Here is a 13,366-nt window from a genome sequence, read left to right on the forward strand (position 1 = left end):
TTCATAATCTTAAGTGTAGTTTGAGTTCAAGTGATGTTAATTGTGTTACCTTAGACTTTATCCTCTCTTATAAATCAAAAAAGAAAAAAAATGAAATATAGGTTACTAATTATTTATTAGTTAATGGATATGAATCAATTAACAAAAAAAACATTTTTTTATTTCCTGAAATTTATAAAAAAATGGTTGTTAAAAAATAGAGTAGGAAAGCGAAACACGAGGCATGGGACTCGTACAATGTGGGAAAATAAAATAATATTTACGTTCCCACGTCAACGCCCAAATTTGTGTTTATCCATTCACTATTTTTTCTATTACTTTTTTGACTTTGTTTTTCCCTTCGTTTCGTCGCTTTCCCAAACATGCAAAAGACAAAAAATTTCGCGACGAAAATCAAATCCCCATTCTTTTTTTAATTATTTTAATCAAGTTTTTTTATGCTTCGTCATCTTTTCTTCATTTATTTTTCTTGGAATCTATACGTTGTTTGAGATTGGAAGAAAAATGTCATGGATAAGAACGGCTGTTAGTAGAGCCGTGGAAGTAGGCGGAAACAATAACCTCAGACGCACCGTATGGAGTGTCGCCGATTCCGTCGTCCAACATGCCGGATCCGCCGTGTTCGGTGGTGCCAGGATGATCCATAACCGCATTGTAAGTTCATTTTTCTTTTTCTTTTTTTCATATTTGGGTTAATTCCACCAAACTATGGTGTAAATTCTAAATTGGTGGAGTTTATTTGACGTAAACCAGGCTGCTAGGAATATGCAGAACCTTCGAATAACAGTAAAGAGGCTGGAAGAAGTATCGGTATCATGTAAAGGAGTTGAAAGGATTCAGCTATTAAGACGATGGCTCGTCGCCCTTAAAGAAATCGACAGATTACTCAATGATCAAAATAACAATAACGATGATAATAAAAACATTAGTATAACTATTAACAACAGCGACACTACTAATGATAATGACAAAAACAACGTTGATCAGTTTTCTTTCGAAGACATCAAGGATTCTCCCCAAAAGCCATCTTTGGTCGGTAATCCTTTTGTTTCTCTCTTTTTTTTCTTTTTTTACTTCTTTTTAAAATCTTGTTTTGTGGTAATTTATGCCTTTGATCCCTCTACAATGCTCAAGTTCAGACTTTGATCCCTATACTTTAATTTGATTTGATATGATTTTATCCTTTGATCCTTCTATAATGCCAACCAAGACGGCTTGACTTAGTTTTGGATGATTGATTACAGGTATATTACTATGACCCAGAAGTGGGGGAACCAATGAATTTTCGGGAAGTTTTTCTCTACAGTCAAGCTCTTGAAGGGATGACGTTGTCAATGGTAAGTCCTTCATGATTTCATGCTAAGTTTCCTTTTGTTGTTTGCCTTGGAAATGACTTTAGTTTACGTTGACGGAAGAGAATTAATGGGACAAGTATGGTTTATTCATCATAGTCACAAATTTGTACTTGGATTATCATAAAAAAACTTTATAACAGTGTGCTTAGTATTGTTTACAAAGTATATTGCGAGAAATAAATATGGTCATTGGGATGGAGGCTTTTATAAAGGAATTTATTAAGTTGCTTCATCGGTTTGTCATGCACATGAACGAGCAATATTTGGTTCTCACATAAGCCATTTATAACTGATTTTTGCTCAAAGGAATGATCATCATATGGATAACATTGGGCCATCTTTAGCTGGTCTGTATAATATATACGTATCTAAATTCTAAATTGGTCATTGAATTTCAAACCATTCTTATTAGATTCCAAAAGTATCAATATTGAATTAATAAGGTATTTCCATTTGCATAGCCATCATTTTAGGGGTTAAATGCCAATTCGCATATAATGTGGAGCATTTTTTAAAATGGTGAATCTAATTGTAAATACGTATGTACCTACTACATAAATAGCTTATATTTTATATGTAAAATAATGGTGTCAATAAAATTTAGGACTATTTTTTTAATATTTTATATTCAAGTTATTTATACAGTAGATACACATGTTTGCAATTTGGTTCCCATAATATTTGAGATTATATTTAACGCCCAAGTTAATGATAGTTAATATTGATACTTTGAAGGCTCAATTAAAATATTTTAAAGTTTATGGACTAATTTAAATTTTAAATAATGATTTGGGGATGTTTGGTGGAATTAACCCTATATATATATCGTACTGGTATTCATATAGGAGTTGGGGTATATGATTATCATTTCTGAACCAACCAGAAAAACAAGTGCTTGGTGGTTTTTGCACTCTTATTAGACGGCTGTGGCATTATGATTTGGAATTTATTTTTTCTGCACTTTGATGTAACTTTGTATGCTTTCGCATATTTGGGCTTTGTATTTGCTGATCGATTGAATTTAACCGCAGGGTAACTCTTTTGTATGACTCAGATTCTTGAAGTACCAAACGAGGAAGAGGTTTCACTATTTATGGAAATACTTAGGTGAATTTTCCAACTCTTTCTTGTTGCTTTTGACTGTTTGCCTAAGTTAATCGCTTAAAAGGTATTTTCGGATCAATAAGAGAAACTGTTTAGAAGAATCATTTTTTTTTTTTGTCTTTTAATTCCAAGTAAGATTCATTGGTTTCGTCATATACAGGATCTGTATTGCAGGAGGGAAGGAAGTTCATGAGACAGTAATGAGCAACATAATGAACTTAGCAGTGGCTTTCTCAAACTATGTGGAGGAAGTATTGGTAAGTACCTCGCATTTATGTTATTAAAGTTAATCTAACATACATACATACATACATACATACATACATACGTACATACATACATACATACATACATATATAAATAGATTCGTTTCATTTTTCCTTAACCTAACATAAATATAATCTCGCCGTTATTCTTTCTCTGTTTCTTCTTGCAGGTAAAACGAGAAGAACTGCTCCAATATGCTCAAGCTGCAATTAAAGGGCTCAAAATAAATGTTGGTCTTGCAAGGTGATTAATGAGTAAATAAAATATATATGTATGTATTGGTATGTTTATAATGTTTAATTCAAACGTTTCTCTGATTACATAGACCTGTCAATTAGAGCCATGTTATATGTATTTGATACAAGTATACATATCTAAGTATCTTGAACCTTAAGGGGTTATGATTCTTGGTTTCTTGTTATAAAGCTTATGAAAACCCAGGTGTGAACATTGATCTTTCTATTAACATAATTTTTTATTGTGTAATATGGATCTACTATCATTTCTTCACATGTTGAAAGCAGTAAACAATTCTAAACATGGTATAATGATATAAAAACCTTATGTAATCTTTTCCCTCCATTTGTTTGTGTCTGCTATCAGAATAGATGCTGAAGCCTGCAGTCTAAAGGAAAAACTTGGAGAAATGAAGGCACTCCAAAACTCTTCAACTCAAGTCCATGAAGATTTTTTTCAAAAACAAACTACTGCAATGACAGAGGTGAAAGCTTATAAATTGTTCATTGTAGATCTCATAAGTCAAATAGTACTCAATATCTTATGATTCAGTAAAACTGAAGGTTTTGGTCTTTCATTGTAGGCTCTTAAAGAAGCTCTTGGCCTGGTCAGGTTATATTCTAGATTGGAGGCACTGTTACTAAAGAAAAAAACTTTAAGCAATGGGGATACTCCACAACTACATGCTGAAAAGGTACATTTCTCTCACTTTATATTATATTATATTATATAGCATTTAATGAACTGTAAAGTGTTAAAGTGACGCAATTCATCGATGGGTAAGATACTACGACTTCTCTGAGCCACGTTGTGCTGGCATTGTGCTCGTAAGCCTGTATTTGTCCTCTCTGGGCACCCCAAATCCTTCAAAGCTTTGTCACCCAAAGGTACACCTCCTCAAGTTCGAACCCAAGGTCTCCCTATGAGAATCCTTTTCAATTATGTCACAACTTACTGACCAGCAAAGTACTACCATTTTCTTAGGTCGCATTGCGTTAGGGTCGTGCCCTTTAGATGATATTATCCTTTTTGAGTGCCAATCAACCCTCAAGGCTTTATCATCTGAAGGTGCAACTTCCTAAGTTCGAGCAGAGGATCTCCCCATACGGGAGTCTTTTTTGCAACCATGATATCATTTTACCTACAAAACTGGCTTATGAGCATGATGCGGTTCAAGAAAGCGATAGTATCTTGCCGATCACTGAGACGTGACATAAACAAAATTTTTATTAACCAGTGACTCTTGTGGAAATGTCTTTTCAATCACATCTTGGAAAGATCTGTTTGGAAAACCAGTTAAGTCCATTGAAAGGTAAATTATAGATTAGCCGTTGAAAGAGAAGATAGGAACACCAGTATGATGTGATGGCGTTTTGCTTACTGTACGTATTAATTATGTTTTTATCATATATGGTTCATTTTTGTGGCAGGTTGATAAATTAAAAGTTCTATCAGAATCTCTCAGTAACTCAACATCAAAGGCTGAAAAGCGCATTTTGGAGCAAAGGTTTTAAGTGGATCATAACTTACCATTTCCTGCTTGGAATATTTTTAATTGGACTGAAATTAACCTATCTTACTTGAACTTAAGTATAAGTGTTCAATGGTGATATGTGTCTAACATAGGTATGTTTAGTTCTAAATTCCATATATTTATAGGGTTGTTGGAAGATCATATTCTCACTTATCCAAAAATGTGTCAGATACGAATGTTGAATATCTATAGTTGAAGAAAAAGGATAATTGCTAGTTAGATTCTTGTTATCATTCAACAGCAAATGTAACATTCTTATATGTGTGAAATAAGGCGAAGGCATTCATACATTATGTGGAAAGGCTTGTGAGTGTTTGGTTGCATAGAAATTTGTGTTGTTCATTTTAGCGTTCCCTCTATGTTTGAATCAGGGTTCAGAAAGAAGAAGCGGTCAGCTTTCGTATTGCTAAAGCTAACGAAGTGAGCCAACAAGAGAAGGTATTAACCCTTAAGGGAAACTCTTTACTTTCTAATTGCAGTATCAAATATGAAATTTCATTCTTTTTTATCTACAAGAAATATGAAAGATAATTGGTATGAAATTTCCCAGGAACTGGAAGCTGCGATTCAAGAGCTTGAGAAGCAAAAAGATGAACTTGAAGCTGAACTTAAAAAGGTTTTCTTCAATACTTGAAAATGTAATTTATAAAGAAAAAAAAAATGAAAAGTGGAACACTTGGTAATGGGATTACGAAATGGCTATGAATTTGGATCAGGTGAATGCATCACTTATCGCTGCTCGTGTACGCCTTCGGAATGCAAGGGAAGAGCGAGAGCATTTTGATGACGCCAGTAACCAGATTCTTCTACAACTGACATCAAAGGTATATTTGCTATTTAAGTAGTAAATATGGTTTTACAAGTAGAACTATCTATCTGTCTCCCTACCGATATTCATAGATTTGCCTTGTGTTTCTTGTGTTCGTAGGAAGAGGAAATTTCGAGGTCTATTGCTTCATGCCGAGTAGAAGCAGACGTGGTTAATGCCTGGATTCATTTTCTAGAAGATGCTTGGTTTCTGCAAACCACCTTCCATGAGCAAAAGGAGAAGCAGGTCAAGTATGTAACAAATTTTATAACACTTACAATAACAAGTTTAGGCTATAGAACAGAAAACTATAATTTTTAGATGGTTAATTCAACCGTTCAAAACCTGCATCTATAAATCCTTCAACCATTGCAAAAAATTAGCCTACTCAAATCATCGATAACCTTGATAAAAATTTGTGGTCAAGAGGTAAGGCTAAATTATAATTAATTATTCTAAACATAAAGTATTTGAACATCTCAAATTGGACCATTCAAATTCGAACTAACCTATTTAACTCTTTAACTATTTATATAAATTAACTAAAATTTTTGAATAATTCAAACTATTTAATTTAAATTTGAAATTTTAATATTTTTTAATGGAATAGAAATTTATTCATCCCTAATCTTTACCATGTCTAATCTAAAGTTTTAAATGATTACTTAGAGTTTTGATTTTTTTCCCATTTTAATTTGCTAGTGGTGAACTAGAGAGATATGGGGAATATTTTGTGAATTTGGTCACTCACCTTCTATCTGCTTACAAGGTATTTGCTCTGCTTACAATCTTATCCATGAAAGTTGCTCAAAACTTAGCGATAAACAGTAATTGTCATTCATTTCCATGGAATCTGTTGCTACATATTTTCCTCATTTTTATTCTGTTTCTATCCTATATTAAGGAACAACTCAGGCCCTCCCTATCAAGAATTTGGCAACTGGTGGAGAGCTTGAGCTCAAGCGAAAGGTATAATGCTTTGTTGGTGAAATTCATAACTTAGTCCTTGAACTTTCTCACTTTATTTAAATAAACTTTCCTACTTTTTGTGCACATGAATAAGCTCTTAATTTTTGAACTTGTATTCTAATAAATCCTTAACATAAACCAACCTTCCACTTTAAAGGATAAAAACTTATTCAACTGTAAAAAAAATTATAAAGATTTATAAAAAAAATAAACAATTCATGCGTTTCACGATTTATTCTTTTAAAAAAATCAGGTCAGGAGAAACAGCAAAGGATGAATCTCAAAAAGCTCCTAACCAAAGAAGAAATCTTGAAGAAGAATATCTTAACCTTGAATCCAAAGTATGTATCATTCTCATCCTGAAATATATATTATTTATATTTTTTTATTTGCAGTATGCAAAATATCAGTTTTATCTAGTTAAGAAATTAAGGCTAATTTGATCGGGTATTCTTTTAAATTGGTCATAAACTTTAATCAAGTTTTTAAAATATTAATATCATATTAATCAAGTTTTTTTTTTATCAATTTACTCATCTGTTTGAACGCTAAATGCTAGTCTAAATATAAAGGGTAGAATATTTAAAATACAAAGATTAAATTATGAACACTTATGCACCTATCAGATGAACAGTTTGAGCCAAATGTTAAAAAAAAGTAGAAGACAGCGTCATTAAAAAGAGAGCTATTTCCCCTCAAATCTAAACTATAGATGCAATAAGTACACTTCAATTATATGTTTAAAATTTAATTATGTGTTCTAATTCAGATTCAAACTAACACCGAATTAGAATATGAAACATAACTTCGGGAATGTATGGTGCACATAATTTTGGTTTTCATTTTTATTTCAGTTTGTAAGTACCTTTAGTGTAGTGGGTTCAATGAAAACACAGATCTATTCTCCAAATGAAGGAACTTACAGGTAAATAAATCTATTTTAATTTCCTCCCTTTGAATGTGTTGAACTATATATTACATTTCATTGCTTAACGGGAAATGAGTATGATACAGGAAAAAAGATGAAAAGTTGAAAGAGCTATTTGATGATCTTGAAAGTATAAGGGAAGAATTTGAATCCATGGAGAGGCCAACTTTAGAACTTGAGAACCCAATCCTAAACTCACACTCACCGTCCACCCCAAAGTCGCAGAAAAGTCCCTGGTCGCGATTAAAGTCTTCCTTAAATAAAAAGGATCAAAAGAAACTGAAATTCGAGTTGGAACAAGACGAAGATGAAGAGAGTTTAGATTATGAAACAGATGAAATCGTAGAGTGGGAATATGATGCTTTCGAAAAGGACCTAAAACCCACCAACTAACCAATTTTTTGCCTATTTTTTCTGGTTTTCGGTCTCTTTTTTGAAAAAAAAAAAGGTTAGAAAAATCTGTGTAAGATAACTCGTTACTTAAGCTAGAGAAACTCATAGTTCCTTGTATTTGTATATCAAATGTTGTGGTGTATATTCTTCGATTTTTTTATATATACTTAAATGTATAGAAATCGCTTTTAACAAATGTAACTTATGTATTTTTCTTTAAATCAAGCTGTTCGTCAAGCTCTATGATTCTAGTAATTTCCCTTTGTAATATTTATTTTTATGTTTATTTGGTAACAATTCACAAGTAGACTGTGTAAAATCATTGATTGGCAATCAGATATTCTTACGCTGTTCAAAATCTTCTTATGTTGCCTATAGAGTAATTTACTATCAAATTAACAAGTAGAAAGTGTAAATTCATTGATTGTGCCTGTTAGATATTTGTTCAGTTGTAATTGAATGATATTAATACTAGTTATAACAAAGATGGCACCAAAAATTGTTTAAACAATTTGAAATCTTCTTATGTTTGTAGGGGTTTGCCTAGAGAGTAATTCATTATCAAATTAACAAGTACAAAGTGTGATTTAAGTTTAATTCACTCACCAAGATGAAACCTTGCTATTATAGTTCTATCTAAATCATTCTCTCTCTAAGTCTTTTCCCCTAAAAGCTTAGTTGTAAATAGATTAACAATTCAATTTACTTACAAAAACGCACTAAAAGAATATAGTTCTTAAATGAACAAATAAATTGTTCTCTCACTATTCTCTAATAACCTAAACAAGCCACCTATAAATAAGCATAAAGTGACTTGTTAAATTACAATAAATGTGAATATCAAATTTCACAAAATATCCCCTAAATAAATCTTCAATAAAGAGTACAACAACAAAGATCTTCTCGTCATAAAACACAATAAAAATCAAACCTCTTATTTATGTGAACTTTGATCATATTGAAAGTCCCCATAGATAATCAATTAAAAGTCCAAAGAATTTTGATCAAAACATGCCAACCAAATAAATAAAATTATAATACTTTACGAAATGTTCCTTAAGTTGCACTTGGTAGTTGTAACTGATATTAGCAATCTTCCCCTTTGGCATTTTTGAACAAAAACAAAACAACACATCAAGCAAGGAAAATTAAGTTGACACTCCACTTTAATCCATCCACTTAACTATGAATTTAACTAACTATTAATGCAAGATAAGAGAGGTATTAACAATCAAGAATCATGGCATTAACACATAATAAAGATAAGGATATGACAAGTAATAAGATATCACAACAATTACATACCTAAAAAGTATAATATATCAAAATCCATATAACCCCCCCCCCAAAAAAACTTCAATAACAATAAAATAAACATCAACAAAACCAACCAACAAACTATCCACCCCTGAACTTACTCTCCACCTTTTTTTTTTGGCTTAAGAATTCAAAGGCTTTAAAGCTCTTGAGCAAACATATCCAACTTCTACTAATGAGCTTGAGTTCTTAATTGTTAATGAAGCTTCAATTCTTGCTCATGATATTGGATACATTTGTCCAAATAGGCTATTTCTTCTTCCAAATGTTCTATCATCCATGTTTTATGCAACATTTGAAACTTAGGAAGAGGTTGAGCTAATTGCAAGTGGAGCAACAATTGATGCAAGCTCATCATCATTATTAATATCATCAATAGGAGCATCCAATTTAATGTCAACTGCACCATGCTTCCCCTTCTTTGACACTAAGGAGTACTTTAACTCAAGCAACACAACCACATAAACTTCAGCATTTTCAACTATGTTTGGCTTCTACTTCAAGAGGATCTAAAAGGCGAGGAAAGGAAAAGGTGCAACGATTCAATTTTTAGTGGTATCGAAAAATAAGATTTCAAAACCCTGTTTCCATAAACCAGATTATAAGTATAAAAATATTGAAGATTGGTCGAATAATTTTGTCAATTAAATAGTTAATTAGGGTTTAAGGACTAAATTGTAAAGTCCAATCGCTATAGAGCTTTAATTGACAAAAGGCCTGGAATTGAAATAACAATTAACCAAAGGTCCACAATGGTAAATAAATCATTTACCAATAGAAGATAGTGCGTTATGATGGAGTATTCAACTAATTATGATTAAAGGACTAATTATGTTAATTAAATTATGTTTAATTTAATTAATTTAGGTTAATTAAAGTATAAAAGATAAAGATAGTGGAAATTTACCATCTTTCTCATCTATCCCACTGTCTACCACTGTTAAAGCGAAAGAAAAACTCCCCAAGCTTTGAAAACTTTCGGCCAATGATTTAGGTATGAAATTCAAGTCATTTTCTTGTAATTTTTATAAATTTATGGTCATGAGAGTTTGATTTTAGCTAGCCCATGTACCAATTTAATAAACTGTTAAAGTTTTAGAAAGTTGTCATTGTTGATTATTTGAAGAATTAGACTAAAATTTGATATATTTTAAGCTTAGATTATGAAAATGATTAGATTGTAAAGTTAATCTAGCTTATTAGTTAACTTTGTTACATTAGGACCAAATTGAATAAATGTAAAACTTGTTGTAAAATTATGTTAGAAATAGAAAGTATAAGGTCCCTAATGAGAATATATGAAATCAAATTTTAAACTAAAGCTAGGAATAAGAAGTTATGCTTATCCCGAGCTCAATGACTAAATTGAATAAAATATAAAATATGAGGAGAATTGAAAAATAAAATTATAAAGGATCATGCATATCATTGCATAGTATGAAAATATTTGCTATTGATTGGTTAATAAAATAGTGGTATAGATCAAGATTTAGCTCAAAATGGAGCTAATAAGGGAAAGGCTAAAATTGTGGATTAGTCCCTGAACAATCCACTAGTTTTGGTGTTTTGAATAGGTAAGTTCATATAGAACTTACTAACTCATTTGTTTTTGTATGTGTAGTTGTATTTAATTTGATATATAAATGTATACTAGTAGTTTAACACATATGGGTAGAACGGACTGAATTCAAACAATTGAGAAACTACAAGGTATAAATGTATGAAAAATTATAGGAATGATAATGAAATATGTGTAATTGAATGCCATGGGAACTTAGTAAAAGCTTAGGATATGATTGACATGCCAATAGGGTTATATGCGCTCTTGTACATGGATTATTATAGATTATAACGAGATCTAGCATTTATTGCAGATTCTCGGGAAATATAATGAGATTTAGCCTTTGTTGCAGATTCTCGGGGTAATATAATGAGATTTATCCTCTATTGTAGATTCTCAGATAATATAATAAGATCCAACCTTGTCGAGAATTCTCGAGTAATATATGACATAGGTTTAGCCCAGACAGCTAACTTGATGTAACTTCAGCTTGGACGAGCAACTTAGTTCACTCATGTATCTGGTTTCATTTCACTAGAGTTCCATCAAACGATATATATTTTAATTAAAAAGGGGAAAGCTTGAAAATGTATTAAATATAGAATGGTAAATGCTTGCAAGTTGATTTGTGGTAAGTAATTAGGTGATGTTATTCATGATATGTAAGTGTGTTTAACCTATTTGGATGTTAATATTGGCATGTGACTAGGTATGACATTATGTGCCAAGGATAGCCAAATTGTATACCAAAATGATTGGTAGTTATCATACTTTTAATTTATCAAGGTAAGCATAATATTTCCATTTGAACTTACTAAGGATTTGTATGCTTACTCTAGTTGTTTCTTTACTTGTAGATCATAACCTTGCGGAACTTATCGAGTTGGATCAGCGTGAAACACACACTATAAAAAGACAGTAGAGCTATATTCATTTTGAGTCCAAATATTGTGACATGTATATAAAGGTTAGTGTGCAAATGGTCATTTTGGATGGTTAGTTATATGGCAATTATGAACATGGTTGATCTTGTGTAATGAGATTTCCTTATGACTTGGTTGATGCATGATACTAGTGTTGTCTAATGCTAGTAAAAATGATGATTGTAGTATTGTATGATTTGGAATATTAAAGGTTGCAAAATGAGGTGATTAGGGTAGCTAAGTTGATAAATGGTTGGAAGTGGTATGATTAAGTGTCATGCTTGAAATATAAGTAATGTATGTTTTGTTTTGGTTCATACCGAGATCATATAGGTTTTTTATGCACAAAATGTATAGGTATGTATGTGTTGGACTTGGATGGAATAGTTTGACATGGTTAGGTGGGTAAATTGTAACACCCTTCACCCATCTCCATCACCAGATTAGGGTTACGGGATGCTATAGAACAAAATAGAACAAAACAAGCTATAATAGATCAAACATTTCATATATTGATTAATTAAATTAACCTCAATCAAAATCATGTCATTTCATAATTTTTTGATGTTAAAATAAAGATATTTAAGCTATAAAAAATTTAAAATAAAATAGGGACTTAATTAAAACATTTAAGAAAAATAGGGTAAAAATGCTAAACAAGGTTCACATGGCCATGTGAAGCCATAATACATGGCCATGCCGACCAACTGTGTGCAAGGACTCAAGTCATTTAGAGAAGACACACGACCGTGCCTCTAGACCGTGTAACAACTTGTTACCGCATGTGCCAATTTGAAACATAAAACTCACAAACCACATAGCTGTGCCATATAACCATGTATGGCACATGGTCGTGCGTCAGGCCATGTATCAGCCTGTGTGCACCTAAAGTTCACTTTTCCAACAAGTTAACCAAACTAGATTCTCTTAAGCCATAAACAACAAGATGCTAATGTTCAAACCTGCTCGAAAACAAATTAAAACATGCCAAAAAATCAACATATATTCAAGCATCCTAAGTGCCTAACCAATATGCCATAAAAGGAAACTCAATTCAACAATTTCAAGCTAACATACAATGCCATTCAAACACCATTCAATATCCATACACAATTGGTATACAATAAACTAATATTACCAAGTAAGCTTATGCAAAATGAACCAAATTCACTAAAACATTTACCAAGCACATTGTCTCAAAACATAACATCATCAAACGTACTACATTATACCGTCCATGTCACCATTTCCATACCTTAACCGCTTTCACATTCATCAATCATAATTTTAGAAGACTTATACCTATCCTTTAAGTCATTTTATCTTATCACATCCAAAACTAACCTACAAAACATGATCAAAGTTGTTCATATATATATACCAAAAAGTACCAACCATATTTACATAGCTAAAAATCATATCACAACTTGAACAAATACATATGAAATTTAAACCACCTACTACGTTCCACTTATAACCTAAACCAAAACGATTAAAAATTTTGTTGAGTCGTTGAACAGATAGTGTGAGCTCTGACTTGACTTGCAACCAACCAAAACTTCCGATAATCTACAAAGAAATCAAACATAATAGATGTAAACAAATAATTGCTTAGTAAGTTCGTATTAAACTTAAACTTTAACTTAAAGTAAATGATGTAACTTAGACATTTCACAATTAATTTCAGAATCAAGGTCATGAGTTCATTAATTGCCTATACACATCACAAGTTTCACAAGGTTAGTGATTTCATATATGAAACATGTAACTTTATCATGTCATAAAACATATACAAGTAAACACATTTGGTACACAACTCAACCTTCACATATCCATTTAACATTTCACATTTTTATTTCAAGTATCCATTTTAAATGTTCATTTCATATATCCATGTCATATAACCATTTCGTAGAACCATTTCATATATCCATTTCCACCCGATGAACTACAATGAAATAATGTTGGAT

At 31.6% G+C, this 13,366-nt stretch overlaps 1 protein-coding gene across 5 annotated transcripts; it reads left to right on the top strand.

Annotated features, from left to right (window-relative positions):
• Positions 1-327: 327 nt before the first annotated feature.
• On the top strand, positions 328-7,791 carry LOC107918825 (centromere-associated protein E). 5 transcript variants are annotated; one of them, XM_016848408.2, is made up of 18 exons: positions 329-654; positions 754-1,032; positions 1,245-1,337; positions 2,410-2,462; positions 2,620-2,716; positions 2,896-2,969; positions 3,330-3,447; positions 3,547-3,657; positions 4,394-4,470; positions 4,869-4,935; positions 5,048-5,113; positions 5,214-5,321; positions 5,426-5,556; positions 6,008-6,074; positions 6,210-6,274; positions 6,528-6,615; positions 7,129-7,199; positions 7,289-7,791. In XM_016848408.2, exons 1-18 carry the CDS (start codon positions 505-507, stop codon positions 7,593-7,595), a joined length of 2,022 nt encoding a protein of 673 aa, XP_016703897.2. In that variant the 5' UTR covers positions 329-504; the 3' UTR covers positions 7,596-7,791. The 5 variants fall into 5 exon arrangements, with proteins under 5 accessions (XP_040964498.1, XP_016703897.2, XP_016703898.2 ...); XM_041108564.1 differs by lacking the exon at positions 7,129-7,199 and having other exon boundaries at positions 328-654; XM_016848409.2 differs by lacking the exon at positions 329-654 and having other exon boundaries at positions 902-1,036; positions 2,387-2,462.
• The last annotated feature ends 5,575 nt before the right edge of the window (positions 7,792-13,366 follow it).

Source organism: Gossypium hirsutum, chromosome D13 (genome assembly GCF_007990345.1).
Source record: "Gossypium hirsutum isolate 1008001.06 chromosome D13, Gossypium_hirsutum_v2.1, whole genome shotgun sequence".
Classification (NCBI taxonomy): Eukaryota; Viridiplantae; Streptophyta; class Magnoliopsida; order Malvales; family Malvaceae; genus Gossypium; species Gossypium hirsutum.